This window comes from Calonectris borealis, chromosome 20 (assembly GCF_964195595.1).
Source record: "Calonectris borealis chromosome 20, bCalBor7.hap1.2, whole genome shotgun sequence".
In the NCBI taxonomy this organism is placed as follows: Eukaryota; Metazoa; Chordata; class Aves; order Procellariiformes; family Procellariidae; genus Calonectris; species Calonectris borealis.
The window spans coordinates 7,551,509-7,569,175 of record NC_134331.1 but is presented as its reverse complement, the minus strand read 5'-3'; the positions used below and the strand labels follow the sequence as shown (position 1 = coordinate 7,569,175).

The 17,667-nt window shown below is 58.4% G+C and overlaps 2 protein-coding genes across 4 annotated transcripts; one reads left to right on the top strand and one right to left on the bottom strand.

The window, feature by feature from the left end:
- The first annotated feature begins 98 nt into the window (after nt 1-98).
- On the top strand, nt 99-6,926 carry NAT9 (N-acetyltransferase 9). 2 transcript variants are annotated; one of them, XM_075169702.1, is made up of 7 exons: nt 99-140; nt 644-730; nt 1,520-1,629; nt 2,557-2,697; nt 2,914-2,973; nt 3,159-3,253; nt 3,343-6,926. In XM_075169702.1, exons 2-7 carry the CDS (start codon nt 654-656, stop codon nt 3,487-3,489), a joined length of 630 nt encoding a protein of 209 aa, XP_075025803.1. In that variant the 5' UTR covers nt 99-140; nt 644-653; the 3' UTR covers nt 3,490-6,926. The 2 variants fall into 2 exon arrangements, with proteins under 2 accessions (XP_075025803.1, XP_075025804.1); XM_075169703.1 differs by lacking the exon at nt 2,557-2,697.
- On the bottom strand, nt 6,788-17,135 carry NHERF1 (NHERF family PDZ scaffold protein 1). Of its 2 annotated transcripts, XM_075169699.1 has the most exons (6): nt 16,690-17,135; nt 10,270-10,431; nt 9,315-9,468; nt 8,659-8,699; nt 8,015-8,113; nt 6,788-7,897 (listed from the first exon to the last, which is right to left on the bottom strand). In XM_075169699.1, the coding sequence occupies exons 1-6, from the start codon at nt 17,080-17,082 to the stop codon at nt 7,733-7,735; spliced, it is 1,014 nt and encodes a 337-aa protein (XP_075025800.1). In that variant the 5' UTR covers nt 17,083-17,135; the 3' UTR covers nt 6,788-7,732. The 2 variants fall into 2 exon arrangements, with proteins under 2 accessions (XP_075025800.1, XP_075025802.1); XM_075169701.1 differs by lacking the exon at nt 8,015-8,113 and having other exon boundaries at nt 16,690-17,129.
- Nucleotides 17,136-17,667: the final 532 nt, after the last annotated feature.

Genomic DNA, 17,667 nt, shown 5'->3' with positions numbered 1-17,667 from the left:
TGCGCCGACCGCGATTGGGCGCCGGAGTCACGTGGGAGTCGGCGGGGCGGGGAAAGGTTCAGGGGCGGGGCGAGAACGTACTACTTCGGGGAGGGGAGGTGGGTGGGCCTCTGCGCATGCGCGGAAGGGCGACGCGGCAGGTAGGCGTTTCCTCTCGGCCGACGGGGCTCCCCTTAGCCCCGGGCCCTGCCTCCCCTCAGAACCGATCTCCCCTCAGGCCCCGCGGGATCCCCTCAGGCCCCGTTCTCCCATCAGGCCCCGGGGTTCTCCTCAGGCCCCGGGGTTCTCCTCAGGCCCCGGGGTTCTCCTCAGGCCCCGATATCCCCGAGGCCCGCGGTGTTTCGGAACAGGGCGCCGCCACCACCACCTGGCTCATGAAGTGTTACGTGGCCCCTGTCAGGGCAGACCCGCGGCTGCTGTTGGGCCTCTGGGGGCACTCGGCACCGATGCAGCCCTGCCCTGGGTCGGGGGGGAGCACGGGGGATGTGGGAAGGTTGCTGTGTGGGGGATTGGTATGAGCTGGGGCCTCTCCGCACAGTGAGAGCGGCCGCCGCTGGCTCCCGAAAGGCTCCAGGGGGTGTTGTCCCAGCCCTTGGCTTCGCTGGAGACGTGGAGTGGGATGTTGGGTCTCTCTCTCTCTCAGTACAGAGGCCATGAAGATTAACCAGAACACTGTGCTGCAAGGACAGAGGGTGACCCTGGTGCCATACACGTCTGCGCACGTGCCCCGGTACGTGACTTGTGTCCTCCTCTGATACCCTTTGCACTGTCTGGTTTCACTTCTCTTTTTCAAGGGAGTGTGGTATTCGGAAAAGGTGCTGGCTTGACAGCTGCAGGGCCCTCCTCCCCCTGGGAACCACTCAGCGGAAAGAGCACTCATTGAAAGGCAACCAGTTTTGCCTTGTGCCCTGCAGCAGATCTCTCTGGCAAGTCTGTGCTCTTTGCCAGGTCTGCTGACAAAGATAACTTCATCTGTGCCACTGTATACCCACAGAAGGGGAAATACCTGGCTGTGAGTGAACCGTCAACAGTTCTCTTGTTCATTGATGTCTTTCCCTAATGAGAGTGGAAGAGCAATGCTTCAGTGTGTAAAGCCAGGTGGATGTTTGATAAATTGGAAACAGGCGTGCAGGCAGTTTGTAAAGTGCTGGCCTGGGCAGCTGCAACGTCAGCACAAAGATACCAGTATTAGTCTTTTCGTCAGTGTCCAGGAGATGCTGTATCAATCTCAGTCAGAATGCACCAGAACTCAATGCTCAGTATTTTTAAAAACGTCGTTTGCATCGGGCAGTCTTCAGGCAAAGCCACAGGATGGACAAACTTGCTAAATTTCCACAGAGAACACTGATTGCTGTGTTAGATAAAGGAGAGAGGCTTGTGGATACTTCTACGTTGCCATGAATGCCAGGCTAGTGTTTTCAGAACTGGTTTATGATAGCCTGATCCTTAGAGCGCTTGTGGAAATCAGACTGCAATGCTGTAGTTCGAGCAGTGATCTGCTTCTGGGTCCCGTTGTCAGGTACCATGAGTGGATGCAGTCAGAGGAGCTGCAGCGTCTGACCGCCTCTGAACCACTCAGCCTGGAGCAGGAGTATGAGATGCAGCGCAGCTGGCAGGACGACGCAGACAGTGAGGATCTTAAACATTTTCTAAGGGTGGGTGGGAGTGGTGAGCAGGTCCCTTCTGTACTGTAAAGGACCCACAGTGGGCTGAGAGTGCCTGGTGAGTGGGCTCTACTTGCTGAAGCAGATGGGATGTGAGACCTTCTACAACAGTAGCTTAAAACTGGCTTTCTGTTTATAGCTGGTATATGCTCAGGGAAGTAGAGAATGTCCGGGGCTGTTGGTGTGTTTTTTATCTTGTTTTTCAAAGATTACAGTGATTTACTTCCCACAGCATTATGTGCTGAGCTGCTGCTGCACAGTCAACACTCCCCAGGTCTGATCGTTGTAAAAAGGTGGAAGGGGGTTGTATTTTTCCTTGAGAAATCGAATGACTTTATAATTACCTGGTTGAGGTGTGCTGACTGAATTGGTTCCCTGGTTCTCCTACAGGTAATGAATCGCTGCCCTTAAAGCCTGGTAGAAATATAGTGAACTCCAAAATACTGAGGCTGGCAACGACCTCTGTCTGGAACATTTGTCTTAGCTGCATTAAAAGCCTTACTAAAAGCAAAAATAATATGTACTAGGTGAATCACTAGGTCTCAGTCTCTTGTGCACCAAACAATTCTTTGCCCAAACTTGCTGCAGAGTGAGACAAGGTAGGGAGACCTCAGTCATGGAATGAAAGTTTTCGTGTTCCTTAAATAGACTGTTTTTAGTCTTGGTGTCTACACCACCTTCACAACAGATTTTTCAGAATATTTCTTATATTTCTAGGGATGGGAGCAGGCACACTTGGCATGGGAGGCCTAATTATTAGCTCTTCCTCACTGTTAACATGTGGAAACTGTTGTTCCTCTGTCTATTGTATGCCTTTAATTTCATCCTTCAGTAATTTGTGAATAATTCTCAGCGTGCCCTGAAAATGCTGCTACGTTTTTGTTTTCCCCAGAGTGCACCTTCATTGTGCTGGACACAGAGCAGTGGTCTGGGCAGGCGTGTGCAGATGAGGACTGCATGGTGGGGGACGTGAATCTCTTCCTCACTGACACTGAGGATCCGACGTTGGGCGAGATTGAAATTATGATTGCAGGTCAAGTTCTGCTTCCTAGCTTGGGCCTCTGTCACCATGGCTAAAGCCAGCTGCAGGCAGATGTTACGTACAGCAGCTTTTTATTCTCCTTGCCTTACCATGGCTGTTCAGCCCTCATCAGCATCCTTTGCTGGTCTGGGTCACAGCGTCTTCTGAAAAGTACCTGGCATGGCTGATTTGTCTCTCGTAACGGGACTTCTGTGCTCTCTCTTTCAGAGCCCGGCTACCGAGGCAGAGGGTTTGGCAAGGAGGCAGCTCTGATGATGATGTCCTATGGTAAGGGTGGCTCAGTGCAAGGGAACGGGAGTACAGTCGGGATGTGATCTAGAAGCACGTATTCCCAGTGATACAGACAGGGTAGTAAGGGATCCATCTGCCCCAGAAATTGGAGTCCTGTGCCTTTGTAGATATGGCAGCCGAGCAGGTAATAGAAATGCTTCTCTTTCTGGTTTCTTTTGCAGGAGTGAGAAACCTGGGGATCACCAAATTTGAGGCTAAGATTGGTCAGGAAAATGAAGCCAGTATCTGCATGTTCAAAAAGCTTCATTTTAAGGAGGTGCGGTAACAGCCTGTCCTCTACCAGAGAAGGTGAGCAGCGTTTGCCCTGTGACCAGGATTGAGCTGTTTTTCGTCTGTGTGGTACAGGTTGCTGTGAACAGTGTTTTTCAAGAGGTCACGCTGAGGCTGGATGTCAGTGACCAGGAGAGACGGTGGCTCCTGGAACAGACAAACCACGTGGAGGAGAAGAGCTACGTTGAACTGAAGCTGCCAGCTGGGGTGCTGGAGACCTGACAGACACATCCAGACACAGGTCTGGTTTCCAGGGAGGAGCTGGATGCTGTTGCGAGGTCTGGGTGTGGAGGACGCTAGTGAGCCAACGCTGCACTTGACTGTTTTCATCTGTCTCCTTCGGTTACTTTATCATCTTCTCAGCTTTGCACCTTGTTGCACCAGCCAGGAATACTGCCTGAAATCTGGACCTGGAGAACAGCCACTAATTCACAGGCTTGTCTAGGAATGACTATAACCTTAACATGCTATTCTACCAGAGCCTAAAATCACCAGCAGTTAATTGATTCCTGGTGCGACCAGTTTCTGGACAAGCAGCACCCACTGTTCCTACTTCCACTGCCCTTAGAGCAGGATTCATTAGTTCGACAGAGGCAGTCTCCATGTGCTGGTAGCTCAGTCTGTTTTCTTTTGAGTAAAAAACCTGACAAAAATCTGAGGTTTCCCCAGAGCCATCTGGGAGCAGTGGGGCTCGGCTGCTTGCTTTGGCCGGTGAAAGGGTGGTTAGAAGTTGTAAAGGGCATAGAGACTCTTTGAACCCTATTTTCTGGGGTGTGGTGGGTTGCAGGGCAACACTGCTGGATCCTGGAAGTGAAAGGCCCAGGTGCGGGTGAGCACAACCAAAGGGCAAGTGCTGTTAATGTGATGAAAATTATTGCTGTCAGCAACCGAGACTAGAGCAGAGCCTCCTTGCCACGATGGCTGCATAATGGGGGGAACTGGCAGCTGCAGGAGCCTGCTGAGACAAAACCTCTTGCTGAGTTTCAAGACCATGCTTTGGCATGCTGCTGCCTGTTAAGAGTGTGGACCTGGAAACCTCAGGCCATCAGTGAAGCGATATTGCACTTCATTTTACCAGACTGCTTTTATGAAAGCAAGGAGAAGGAGAACACAACTGAAAGGAGACACAGTAGTGATCCCTTTCTTCAAGGAGCTTAGGACTTGCTCTGCTGAGCCTGGAGGCTCCGTTCGCTGCTCTCCAGCAAGACAAATGGGGGGAAAAATATCTCTTACTGGAGGCAGATACCTTTAGGACAGGAGTTAGCCAGCCGGCCTCCACTGAGATATATATGAGATCTATTGCTGAAGGAGAGGCACTTGCCTGACTCCCACTGGACAGACTTTTTAATGCAGTTATTTAGCCTGACCTTTCCTGCCCCAACACAGCGTGCTCTCCACAGCAGGGAAGCTTGCTGAGAAGAGAGGAGAGAAGGTAAGGAGGAGAACTGACATGTTTTCCCGCTGTCATAGCAGCCGTAATAGCTAGTTCTAGACCAGAAATTATTTGTTGCTATTACAAAGTATCAGGTGATAGCTTTCAGATTTGCCCAGGGATGTTTTTATTGGAGATTGGTAGACTGTGGAATTTTTAGTGTTGCTGTCCCTGTATTTTTAGGGCCTGGGGGTTTTAGTTATCCAATTTTAGTTCATTTAAATACATCATTCCTGTGACTAATATTAAAACCAAGTGTGGGAACAGCATATCATGGTATTTTAAACAACAAGTATTTAGTGTGGATTTAGTTGTAGCGAAAGCTTTGTGCGGTAATAAAGTGAAGCGCAGCTCTACTTCCAGCTGGGATTACCATGATGAGGGCTACTAATCCTCATGCTCTTCATCACCTGCTGCAGGCAGCGATGAATTCTGTCCCCCAGAATGAGATTTGCAGAACTTGCCGGATAAACTGCTGGCTCTGTGCTCCTTCCTTGGAGCGTTTCATCCCTCTACCAGAGGAGCGAGGTCAGACTGGCAGAAGAGATGTAGCTGGGGTGGGATTTGCTCCCCTGAAAAGTGACCAAGGTGGGAAAAGTCTTCTCCTTCAATCTCTGCTGCCAGCGCCAAGGCGGGCACAGTGAAACTGTGCTGCCCTCCCCAGTTCCCTGTGGCCAGCCAGTTACTCTGGAGCCGGCAAGCGCCCCGCTTGGTATCCCCAGTCCCCTGGCAACGCCGGCACCTCCATGGCCGGCTGGGAAAAGCCTTCACCCTGGCAACCAAAAACAAAGTTGGGTCTGTCCCAGAGCCATGGCCCTCCCCCAGGCTGGGGAGGGTCCCAGTGGAGCTCAACCAGGGTTCCCACAGGAAACCAGTCCCCAGGCTGCTCTGACCAGGCAAAGATGCAAAAGATGCTCCTGAGATCCTCTAGGTGCCCCCACTCCTGCCCCACATGGGCAGCCCCAGCCCACAGCATCGCACCCTGTCCCAGGCAGGGATGCCCTGCTGGCCCCAAGGGAGTGAGAGTGGGAAATGGGACAGAGGCTCACCTCCACTCAGCAGTGCCACCAAAGAGAATATGACTTTGGGGGACAAGGCAGGTTGAAATGGGCTTCCCCAGCTTCCAAGCAGGAGTGACAGCCTGCATGTCCCCCACAGATCTCGTGGCACTTTGTCACTGGGTGGTCATTTTAGCCACAGACCTCTGCAACTACTCATCTGCTCAGGTAGAGGAGCTTGTCTAGGGGTTTGGAGCACGAATCCAGAGTGTGCAGAAGGGGAGGAAGCGAAGATGCTGGGCAGAGGCCGCAGCTGCGGGTCCAAGGCATGCCACGGCCATTGCTGAGAGCACAGCCCTGCCTTGTTCCCGGGAAGCTGCCATCCCACCCTCCCTGGCACAGCCATGATGCTACCAGCCCAGCCCTGCTCAGTCACTCAGGCACAGCGTGCCCCTGCGCTTACCCACTGCAGCAGCAGGGCTTAGCTTGGCCGTGTATAAGCTGCCCTGGGAAGAGGCAGGGTGGCAGAGCCCCTGGGGGCATCCTGGCCCACCATGCTGTGCCCCCAGCTCATTCCACCATCACCAACCCCATGCTGAAACATCTCTCTGCCCTGCTTTCCCTGGCTTCACTCCCCAGACAGGGCCAAGATCCATCAATTTAGAGGGACAAGCAACCCTCTCCCCACCGATCCCCCTGCCTTCCTCCAGCCCAGGATGCAACCCTGGGGCTCAGGCTCACCCCAAACCCACCCAGAAGAGCTGGGGGCAGATTTGGGCTGCCCCCAGGAGAGCTGCCTCTCTCCAACCAGGCCAGCAGACAGAGATTAGAACCCCACATCACTCCCCCCCACCCCCACCCGCTCCACACTCCCCAGGGGATTAGAGCCCTTTAATCACCCTGAGGTATTAACCCACACTGGGACCAGCCTGTCTCTCCCCAACACCCCCGGCCTGGCCCCACTGGGTGCTGAGGGGGCACCCAAACCAGCCCCCGTGTCCCCCACCACTGGGAGTGTTACCCACCTCTTCCCCAGCAAGCCCCCATGCATCCTGAGGCTTCGGAAGGATTTAGCCTTAAACCAGACACGTGAAGTCAGGAAGGTTTATTCCAGTAAACAGAATTTCTCTTGAGCTGGACAGTACAACAACACCCGATCGCAAAACACAGAAACAAAACATCCACAGGAAAAATTTCCACAAAATACATTTTAAAAAAAAAAAAATAAACAGTGTGATTGGAAAACTCTTATTTTGGAAAAAAACAGTGTCTATTGAGAAGCCTTTAAATTAAACAGTGTCGGATTCAAACCCTGATCAGCTCTGTCTCCAGGAGTGAGCCAGAGCAAAGGAGATAATTATTGCTTGCTGTGCTGCCTCCAGACACCCTCTCCTCTCCCAAAGCAGCCCCAGGGGCAGGGTGCTGGGGGATCCCTGCTATGCTGGGCACCTATGTTCCTCCTTGCACCCGCTGGGACCTGGGGGAGTGAAGGGACAGGGTCATCATGGACGGAGCTTGCCAGGCGGGGTCAAACACCCCAGGGAGGAATTGCTGTGGTGAGCAGGGGTTTGCTAAAAGTCACTAAAAGCCTCAGGTTTTGCAGTTAAAGGGCAATTTGGGGCAGGGAGGGCTCAAATGGAGATGGGGTTTGGGGTGGGGGAAGAACCAGGGAACAGCAGGGATCAGAAGTGTTGGGCATTGGGCCACCCCAAATCCCCGACCCCCCCAAACCCCTGCTTGTGCCAACGGGGGTGTGCAGGGCTTCAAGGCAGGGCTGGAGAAGCACCTCGGGGATGGGGTCATGGGATGGGGCAGCCCCCTAGCACCCCCCGGCTCTCTCTAGCCTAAAACCACTGCCTAGACCCCGCTGCGGGGATGCTCACTGGCCATCGAGCCCCATCCCTCAGGTCAAGGTAGTGGGGAGTGGCCCAGCATCCCCGCCGGGAGCCTGTGGCAAGAAGGAGAGGGATGCAGGAGAGGTGGGTGCAAAGCCGGGGAGGGGGGGCAGTCGACCCTCGCCCCTGCGCCGGGGCCTTCACAGGTTGCTGAACAGTTCGTTTTTCTTGCTCCAGTCCATCTGGGGTGCTCGCTTGCTGGTGCGCTTCTGGTGTGCCCGCTCCTTGGCCACCGCCAGCGGGATGTCGAGGTCCAGGAGGGAGCCGGATGCCGAATGGCGCTTGTCACCCTCCTGTGCATTGGGCTGGGGGGCAAGAGGCTGCGTCAGTCCCACCGTGCCCCCTGGGACAGCCCTGTGGTGGGGGCTCCGCCCAGACGCCGCTTTCCAGCCACTGCCTCCCCCTGGCATCCCCAGCCCTACCTCACTGAGGGTCTCGCTGGAGTCAGGGGACACAGCCAGCGGCCCAGGGCTGGACGGGCTCTCGGACACCGAGTTGGACCGCGGCTCTCCACCGTTTTCCTGTGGGGGAGTAGGGAGAGAGCGTCAGCAGACCAGCTCCAGACCTGGGGTCTGGGAACAGCCCCCAGAGCTGCGAGTCCTGCCTGGGGAGCTGCAAAATCTATCCTCCCCACACATAATCCCCTGCGAGCTCCAGGCTCATAAATACCTTCAGTGCGGCCCAATCCAGAGAAGGATTAAACCCCGGCCTGACTGCCCTGGCTTTAGCAGGAGGAGGAGGAGAAGGAGGAGGGCAGCTGCAGGACTGGATGCTACTTCCCTACAGCACCAGGGCTCCCAGCTCTACAGCATCATGAAGATGAAGGAGGAGGAAGGGAGGCATTGCAGCCACCTCCATGACACTCAGCCCCCAGGCAACCCCCTTCCTGGGGGGCAGCGGCTCCTGGTCCCCTTCCCAGTGGCACCTGCTCTTGTGTGGCAGCCTGGGATCACTGCAGTCCCTGTTGGCATCACCCACCCAGGGGCAGGGGGGACACCTGAACAGGCAGGGTCGCTGCCCAGAGACTGGCATAGATGGGATTAAAAGCAAAATGAAGCTCTCTTACCTTCCCTATATCACCATTGGCAACTGGTTCTGGCAAGAGACCTGCAGGGTGAGGATACAGGCGCTGGGTGAGGATGCATTTGGTCTGTCCCCTCCTACCTGTCAGCCCTCACCGGCAGGCACAGCAATGCCCAGCAAAGGCTGCACGTGGCCAGCACTCACCCAACACTGCCCAGGGTCTGGCTGGGTCCCAAATTTTTTAACCCACCCCTCACAGCCAGCCCCCCAGCACAGGGGGATGCTGCCAGGCACCAGGTACATCCCCACGATGACAGCCACGATATGGACCCCAGTAAGACCTGCCCCATTTTCCCGGGGACCACAGTCACAGAGCAGCTGAGCCAAGGCTGCAGAGGAGAGTGAAGGGCGGCTCCTGCCTGTTCGCTCCCCGAGCCATAAACCTTGCCAAAGTGCAACCCGGGACCATAAACCCGCCTTTCCACAGAGCCCACATCAGCCCCACTGCCCCGGCACGGGGCCCTTAGCTGGGCAGGGAGATGCCAAAGCTGGGTGACCCTGCTTGGCCCCAGGGTGATTAGACCTCCATCTCCCAGGGCTCGGGGACTCCCCTAGCACCCCCAGGTTTGGTGACAAGGTGACACAGAGCTGGCAGAGGTAGCACAAACCCCCCTCCCTGCAGCATAGCGCCCAGCCCACCTGCCAGGTGCTCCTCAGAGGGCACCACCTTGCACTTCTTGAAGAACTCATCCGTGAGGACGTCCACCACCAGCAGCCTGGTCTCATCGCCACCCGCCTTGATGGCTGCCACCACATCGGCGTGCTGCTTGCCCTCCATGCACACCCCGTTCACCTGTGGGCATGGCACCACGTCACCGCTGGGGCCAGGGAACATCCATCCCTTGGGAGCTCCACGGAGGGGCCGGGTACCAGCCTTGGTACCAGTCACAACCCCAGCACAGCCAGCCCACAGCCCCCGCAGGTAGGAGGTGTGAAGCCAGCAAAATCTCATTAAAAGCAGATTTTCCTCTGAGTGATTAGCACAGGATCATACAGGCAAAGCTGGCAGGGAGTGCACAGCAGGGCATGGGCCAGGGGCTGGTGAACGAGATGGGCAGCACAGGCAAGGCACAAAGCCCTCATGCCACAGCATGGTCCCCAGGGACCCTAAAGCTTCGCCCCAAAAGAGGCAGCAGCCCCACGCCCTGGTGAGCAGCAGGGTTGGAGCTCAGCCAGTCCTTGCCCTCATGGGTCACCACGCCCCCTGGCACAAACCCTGTCCCCATCCCCACCCCAGTCACGGCCAGCAGCAGGGCTTGGGGCCATCGTGCACCTTGTCTTCAGCCTACCCCACCCCACCCCAGGGACAGCCCAGGGACACTCCTGCTCCGGCAAGGCGACAGTGCTACCACTGCTTAACCCACAGCTGGCTAGCGAGTCCTCAGCCCCAGCCCTCTGCAGTGCTGCTCCTCACCGCCCGCCTAGCTGCGCCCCTGGGTGGGGACCGGCAGGCTGGCACAGGCAGCTCTGCTGTGAGTCACTGCCGGCACCAGGGACACCGCGCACCTTCCCAGCAAAGGGCACCTCCCTCCTGGGCACTGGGATGCGAGAGAGCACCAAGCTTTTCAGGGAGACCCCCCCTGCCCCAGCATACCTCGATGATGCGGTCCTGGGGGGCCAGCCCCGCCGCCTCAGCCGGCGAGTCGGGGTCGATGGCGCGCACGTACTGCCCTGGGCGGCTCTTGTCGCTGTGCAGGTTGAAGCCATAGCCATTGGGGCCCTTCTTCATGCAGCACAGCCGAGGCCGCAGCTCCTCCTGCAATGGGGACAGCCCATGGGAAAGCTGCTCCCAGACCCCCCAACATGCAGGGACAGCACTGGGACCACCAGCTGTCTGCTTGGGTGGCAGGGACATCATCCTTGGGTGGCCACCTGCACCCACAGACACCTCAAGTTGGGACACAGGGTGCCAAAACAGCCTGTGAACCTGGGCTCTAGTTAATTAATTAGGTGCATGCTAATTGCAGCAAAACATTAAGGCAACATGTTATTATGTCTGTCCCTAGACCACGCTCTTCCTTTTGGGATCAGGATTGTAACTGCCACGTGAAGGTGGAGGAGGAAACACAGCCCAGGCTGCTGGGAAGCACCCCCACCCCACCCGGGAAGCCTTTGCTGCCGGAGAAGTCTCAGCGACCGGTGCAGATCCCTTCCATCACTCCTCACAAGCTCCAGCCCCCCTCCATGGCAAATCCAGCAGTGGGACCAGCGGGATCCCCACTCCAAAACTGTTGCTGGCGGGGAAGGGGCACAAGGAACTCAAGCAGGGAGCCAGACAGAGCAGCCCAATACCGAAGCACACCCCAATGCCCCGGCACGACCCTCCGTGATTGCAAAACAGAGAAACCAGCTCGACCAGGGCAGCGTGATGTGGGACATTCACCTCTCCAGGAGGCAACACCCAGGTTGTTTGTGCCCGGTTTCATCCTGACCTGTGGATCCACCAGCACCCGGAGCCAGGGAACGCGACCAGGGCAGCCATGGCCCCGCACCCAGCCCCCCACAAGCCCATTAACAGCGCAATTCCCCACATTGCAGCAGCGGGGGAAGCAGGAGTATCCCTAGGAGTTTGGCAAATAGGAGCTGCCTTCGCTTGCCTGGCAGGCAGCGGGATGCCTGGGAAGCATCAGAGGAACCGGGTGACACGAAACAGCTGCCTGCACGCAGCGCTGTCAGAACTGCTCCAACCCCAGCAGCCAAACACCATTTCTACATATTTATATACAAAATGGTTTGATCCTCCTTTGACCACCAGCTCCTGGGCTTTGGTAGGGCTCTCCCAACAGCCAAGCCACGCTCGAGCTCCTGAAATATTCCTCACTGGTGGGTTTAATATTTATTCTTTCTTCTGAGATTGTTTGTTCTCCTTTGGTACCGATAGCATCACTGTGGACATATACTGCAGGAATTTCACCTACCGTGCTGTTCTTCACCCCCCGTACAGCACACTCCCTTCTCACCATGAAATTCCCTTTGCCCCTTGCCAGGAAAGCCTGGTCCCTGGGGTGCTGGCACCGCCACGGTGGCACAGGGTCCCGCATGAGCCGGGGTGATGCATTTGCAATTGCTAAGCCCAATGCTGCAATAAAACCCCGTCCTCTTGCACAATGCCTTCCTGCAGGGTCAAGGCTGGCTGCCGCCCCAGCACCGCTCGCCAATGCCCCAGGGAGGGAGGTGCACGCAAGCACCCAGCTGGGTCTGCCAGCGAGTGAAGGTGAGCCTGGGTCACCGCAGGCTCCACCTGTGGCTCGGCTGGGCAAAGCCCAGTGCAACAGCCCGGCTGCACCCAAGGAGCTGGTGGTATCTCCTTCACAGACTGGCAGCAGGTTCCCTGGCTGGGTGGAGGATTGCGACACCTCAACTTTGCCCCGGCCGCCCCTCGGTCCTTCCCGTGCCAGAGGGCTGGGCTGCGGGCTCTGCCTCGGTCCCCATGGCCGGGTGGCAGCAGGTTCACAGGGTGCCCAGGCTGCTGCGACTGCACCCTCCACCCAGGCAGCAATCCCTAGCGAGGGTGGGGACGGGGAAGACCCAAAACAAGGCCAAAAAGCAGGAGCTGGTGGAGTCGGGAGGAAGGCAGTACCTCCCCAGGTTCCTGCCCTGGCCCAGCCCCAGGAAGGAGGTTCGGGCTCTGTGAGCACCCACACTCCCGGTGCCCTTGGCAGCACCACGGGGTTGCTTCACACCAATAGCTCAGGACAAAGCCAGAGGGAGCACCCGGCAAGCAGTGCTGGCAGCGCTCCCGGGCGAGGAGGAGGAGGGAGGACTTTGCTCCCACGCATACCAACGAAGCCCTGACAGCCTGGGATCCCCGAGACACTGGGGCCATGAATTTGGGGGGGGGAATAGCCTTGCAGGATGCACAGATGCCCCGGGGTAGGGGGACAGGTCATGGCAGCAAGGGAGGCACCAAGCCCTCAAAGGCAGCCGGCGAAGGCAGGAGCACCCAGTGCAAGGGCAGCCCGGCCGAGCCGTGACCTGGCCCATGCAGCATCCCCCTGGCAGCAGCTGGCAGTTCCTCCAGCCCAGCATGCCAGGCCACCTTCACCCTCCCCAAATCCCTCGTGCCAGAAGAAACCCTGCGAGCAGCCACCGTTCTGCCTCCCTGAGAGAAAAATATAAATGCATCCAATCTCCAGCGGCCGCATCCTGCCCGTCCACAGGGCAAGCACCCCATGGTAGGGCATCCCTCCAGCCCCAAAGTCCCCCTGGCCAGAAGGAACCCAAGGTGAGAGGGTTTGGGGTAATCACCCGGGATGCAGAGAAGCCCCACGGCTGCAGGGCTGGAAGCTGGATAGCAGGAGAATGGAAATGTCCCTAATTTCTATAAGCTTTTGCATCCTCTCCTCCAATGCCAGAGCCCTCCCACCACACTGGGGCACGGATTAGCCAGTAGAGCCTCGTTACGAGCAATTACAACCTCCGGCAGAGGGGAATGGTGGGGGAAGCCGGACCATCCTGTGCCATCCCCCTCCTCTGCACCCAGGGTGGCAGAGGGCCATCTGCCCACAGAGACGCCCACTTGGGATACGGAGCTCAGCGGCATCGCATCCCTATTCCTGCCCTGGAACAGGACTTGGGTCACCTCTGGACCCTTCTCCTTCCAGGAGCGTGCCGGACAATCCCTCCCCAGCACCTTCAGCCACCCAGCAGGACCAGTGGCCCCAGAGACACAGGGACCCCAACGGCACGGTGTGCCAGGACCCACTCCCTGGCTCCCAGTCCCACACCAGCAATTTCAGGACAGCTTTTGAAGCCCCAAGTCCCAGGAAACTCCCTGCAGCCCTACAAGCAGCAACAAGCCCAGCAGCAGCAGCGGTTCCTGGTTACTCAGCGAAACACAACAGCTCCGAGGACGCCTGGGCCAGCAAATTCACACGGGTCCCAAAATCTGGCGCACGCATTCGGGCTTCATACAAAGAGGATGCAAAGCAGCCTCCTCGCAGCATCCCTGTCACGTCCCGTTTGACTGGAGCTGCTTTTCATGCAGCTGCCTTGAGAGGAAATTTAATTCATTTCCTAATTAGACACCAGCTACCCCCAGTGCAATGTTCCCAAATGGGGGGATCTGCTCCCTGTTAAACCCCAAAACGCAGCCCTTGGAGGTTTTACAAGGAGGGATGAGCACTGCTGGCAGGGAGGGCTCTAATTTAGCACTAAATTTGCAAGAAGGAAGCCCAGGGCTGGTGGCAAAAGCTTTGCCCTGGTAAAAGCAGCCCCAGCCCGTGCCAGGGCACTGGGCTGGCAGCTGCCAGTGCTGCTCTGCTAAGACCATACGGTTTGCATGAAACTTTCTCAAGATACTCCCGAGCAGCTGGCGATTCCGGAAACGCAGGCGGGGGGAGGAAGAGCTGTCACTCGACAGAGCGCTGGGGACGGTCCCCGTGGCACAGGGCCCCCGGAAGCAGGGCTGGCCTCAGGGGTGTAAAACTGTCACCTCGCTGGGTCAGCACCGCAGAAGAGGGGTGCACAGATCAGCTCCCCAGGTGCCTCCAGGGAGGCTCAAAACTTCCACCCCAGCATCAGGGGGATTTGCATGCCCAGGGTTTTATAGGAATGAGAAGGGTGCCCATGACGACCCCCCCAAAACCTCCTCAGACCATGCCCAGCACTGGGAGCCACGGGGGTGTCTGAGTCCCCTGGCACAGGGGTGTCCTGACCATGCAGAGTTTGGAGAGAGGTTGGATCCTGCCCAAAGGTGGAACATGTTAAACCCTCACTCGGCCCCAGGCAGGGTACGGGCACTGCCGGCCAGCTCTCCCAGCAGCAAGGGTCTCCAAGCTCATTAAGCAAATAAAGACAAGTCCAGCCTGGTAAAGCAAACAGGACTCTGACACATGCAAACCTCCTGCTCCCCACCGCAGCGATCCTGGAGGAATCCCACCAACCCGCGGGGCTGGGACAGGGCTGTCGGGGGCTGCGGGGGGATGGGGCGGCAGGCACCGGCTTTCTGCCAGCGGCCAGAGAACAGGCATGTCAGTGTGTTCCTGGCTCGCCGGAGAGAAATCCCTTTCTGCCTGCTCCAGTTTGGCTCTGCATCCCGTCTGGCATCTTCCCACCCTACTCAGTGGGCGCCCAGCTGGGGTGGTCTCCAAACCTCCTTGCTTTTGCTCTCCTGCCCCGAACACCGGCCCCTGCCCCAGCCACAAGATTTCCTGCTACCTGTTGAGAAACCGTCCGGGGCCATGCAGCAACGTCACCCCGCGTCACCCACTTCCTGCTCCCGCAGAGAGAGAAACCACCCACGGTAACTCTGCACGGGCTCCGCCCTGAGCCTGCCCCAAGACTGTGGGGCATCTCCAGCCGGGGCTGCCTCCCCAAGCCCATGGGGCATCTCAAGCTTCCCAGGCTCTTTGCATCGCTCCAGCCAGCACAGCCCCTGCAAGCAGGTGGCCGCCCCGCAGCGTGTTGGGGCCCTGTCACCCTTGGGGACTGCACATCCTCAGCCCCCCAAGCCTGGCAGGAGACTCAGCCAAGCTACATTAACTACGTCCCTTTTATTTTTCCCATCCCATGGAGAGATCTGGAAGTGGCAAGCACAAGACAGTACAGACTGTCTTGCTGGCCCCAAGGGAGTACTGGCACCATGACATACAGGAGGGCAGGCACGCTCCCCCCATGTGGGGCAGCACCGCAGCCCGGCATGGGGCCTGACCCGAGGGACCAGGGATGCCACAGGGGAGCAAGTGGGGCAGCGACAGGGGCATAGCCTGGTTGTTCCCACCTGAACCACCCCACCAGGGAGGTGCCGGAGCAGTGCTTTAGCCAGACAGGGATGAGACCAGTACCCTGCAGTGGATTAGCCTGACTGGGGGCAACGGGCAGCCGGCACCGGGCTAAAGTCCAATAGTAGACACAACTAATAAAAACACCTGATCCTCACCAAAACCTTGTGTGACAACAGCTCAGTGAGGCACCAAAATCCACCTGGGGCTCAGCATTGGCACCGGGAAGGCCCTGCAGCAGCAACCCTTCACCAGCACCAGGAGCTGGGGCTCAGCCCATCCCACTGGTCATCACTACAGCTGGTCTTTGGGAGCAGGTCATATGAGCTCCCAGAAGGTCTCCCACCCTGGGGACACCAGAAGCCTGCTTCCCAGGAAGACCATCTTCATCTGTGTCATAACAAGAAACATATGTTTTTGCTGGGTAAATAAAAAGCAGTATTATCTCCTGCAGCCCAGAGCGTCTCTTAGGAACTGCTCCAGGCAGGAAAGGTCAGCTATTTCTCAATTCCTCACCTTTCTACATCGCTTTGTTTGTGCAACCACTAACTCCCACACGCCGTTTAAGGCCAACATTCCTGAATTAGTAATTGTCTGTACATGGGGACCGATCAAAAGATCAGTCCCCCCAGCCTGGGAAGGGCTCTGCCATCTCCACTCCACAGCAGAGACTGGACACGCTCAGGGCATGAGTGACTGCCACCAACGCCTGCAGTCACAGCCCCCAAAAAATACCCTCTGACACAGCTTTTTTTTTGTATGTTGAAGCTGGTTAATACCAGCCGCCTTCAGCCCAGCCCCGGGCAGGGGCTCACCTGCACATCGAAGCTTGCCACCGCCCTCACTCCCTGCTGCTTTTCTCACCCCGATTTACCGGCCCTGCAGCACAAGGACGGGTCAAAGGGCTCCGGGACACGACGGGCTGCTCGGTTATGGGCAGCCCCGTGCACCCGCCTGCCCCCCCCCATTACCCAACGCGGCTGATAGAGAAAAATGTTAAGCAAAAAAAATATTTTAAAATAAAAAAGGAAAAGCAGCAGGCCCCAGCGGGGCCCGGTGCTCCTAGGGAGCCGCGTTTAAAGCAAAGCAAAAAAGAAAGAACCGAGAGCGAAACCACACAGGGCGCCCGGGGCAGGCCGGGACAGACGCGGCGGCTGCTGCTCCCGCTCGCTCGGCTGGAAGGCGACGACTGGGGCGGTCCCGGGAGGTCCCGACCCCCACCCCGGACATCACCCCCTCCCCCCGAAAACTTTTCATCGCCCTAGGCCCCGCCCGCGGGGCCGCCCATTTACCCGCTGGCCGCCGGCGCTGGGCTCCCGCGCCGCGGGCTCCGCCGGCTCCAGGGCGGCCTGTCCGCCGCCCGCGGGGGTGTCGGTACCCGGCCCGCCCCGCTTCTGCAGCTGCTCGTCGGCCACTGGGTCCACGACGAGGAGGCTGACGGCGCCGACGGCGGCTCGGATGCGCTCCACCACCTGCTGGTGGCTCTCCCGCTCCACGTTCTCGCCATCCACCTCCAGCAGCCGGTCCCCGGCCCGCAGCCCCGAGCGCTCGGCCGGTGAGCCCGCCTCCACCAGCCGGATGAACTGGCCCGGCTTGCCCTTCTCGCCGTGCAGGTGGAAGCCGTAGCCGTCCGGCCCCCGCTCCAGGCGGCACAGCCGCGTCGCGGGACCCGCGCTGCTACTCATGGCGGGAGGGGCGGGAGCGGCTGCGCCGCCCGGTCCCGCCGCCCGCGCCGAGCACTTCTGCGCGGCTGCCCCCCCGCCCGCCGCTCTTATACCCAGGGGCGGGGCGCGGATGGGTGGCCGCCAATCGGAGAGCGGGGCGGAGCGAGATCGGCCAAACAAGGAGATCGACGGGGCCATGTCATGCAAATATGGGGGCGGAGGGGTTATGCAAATCTATATGAGGGTGGGGTTATGCAAATATCATCTCGCCCCCCCCGGGCGTCCCGAGCACGGTGCGGCGGGGGCGCCGGGGTCCTGCCACCGGCAGCGGGCCCCTGCGCGCCCCGTGGGGCCGGATCGCTCCCCCGGGCCCACCTTCGCCTCTCCCCGCCCGCCGGCCGGGCCCGCCCCGCTCCCCGCTGAGCCCCCGCCGAGGATCGGCTCTGCCCCCCCTCGGGGTCACCGCAGGCTGCCTCGACGGTGGCTGGGGACCTGCGGGGCGCTCTCTGCTTCTCCCGGGGCACGTCCCGGGTGGCACACCTCGGCCTCTCGGTGCCCGTCCCCGTTTTCCCCTCGCCCAGTTCTCGAACGCCACTCCTGCTGCCG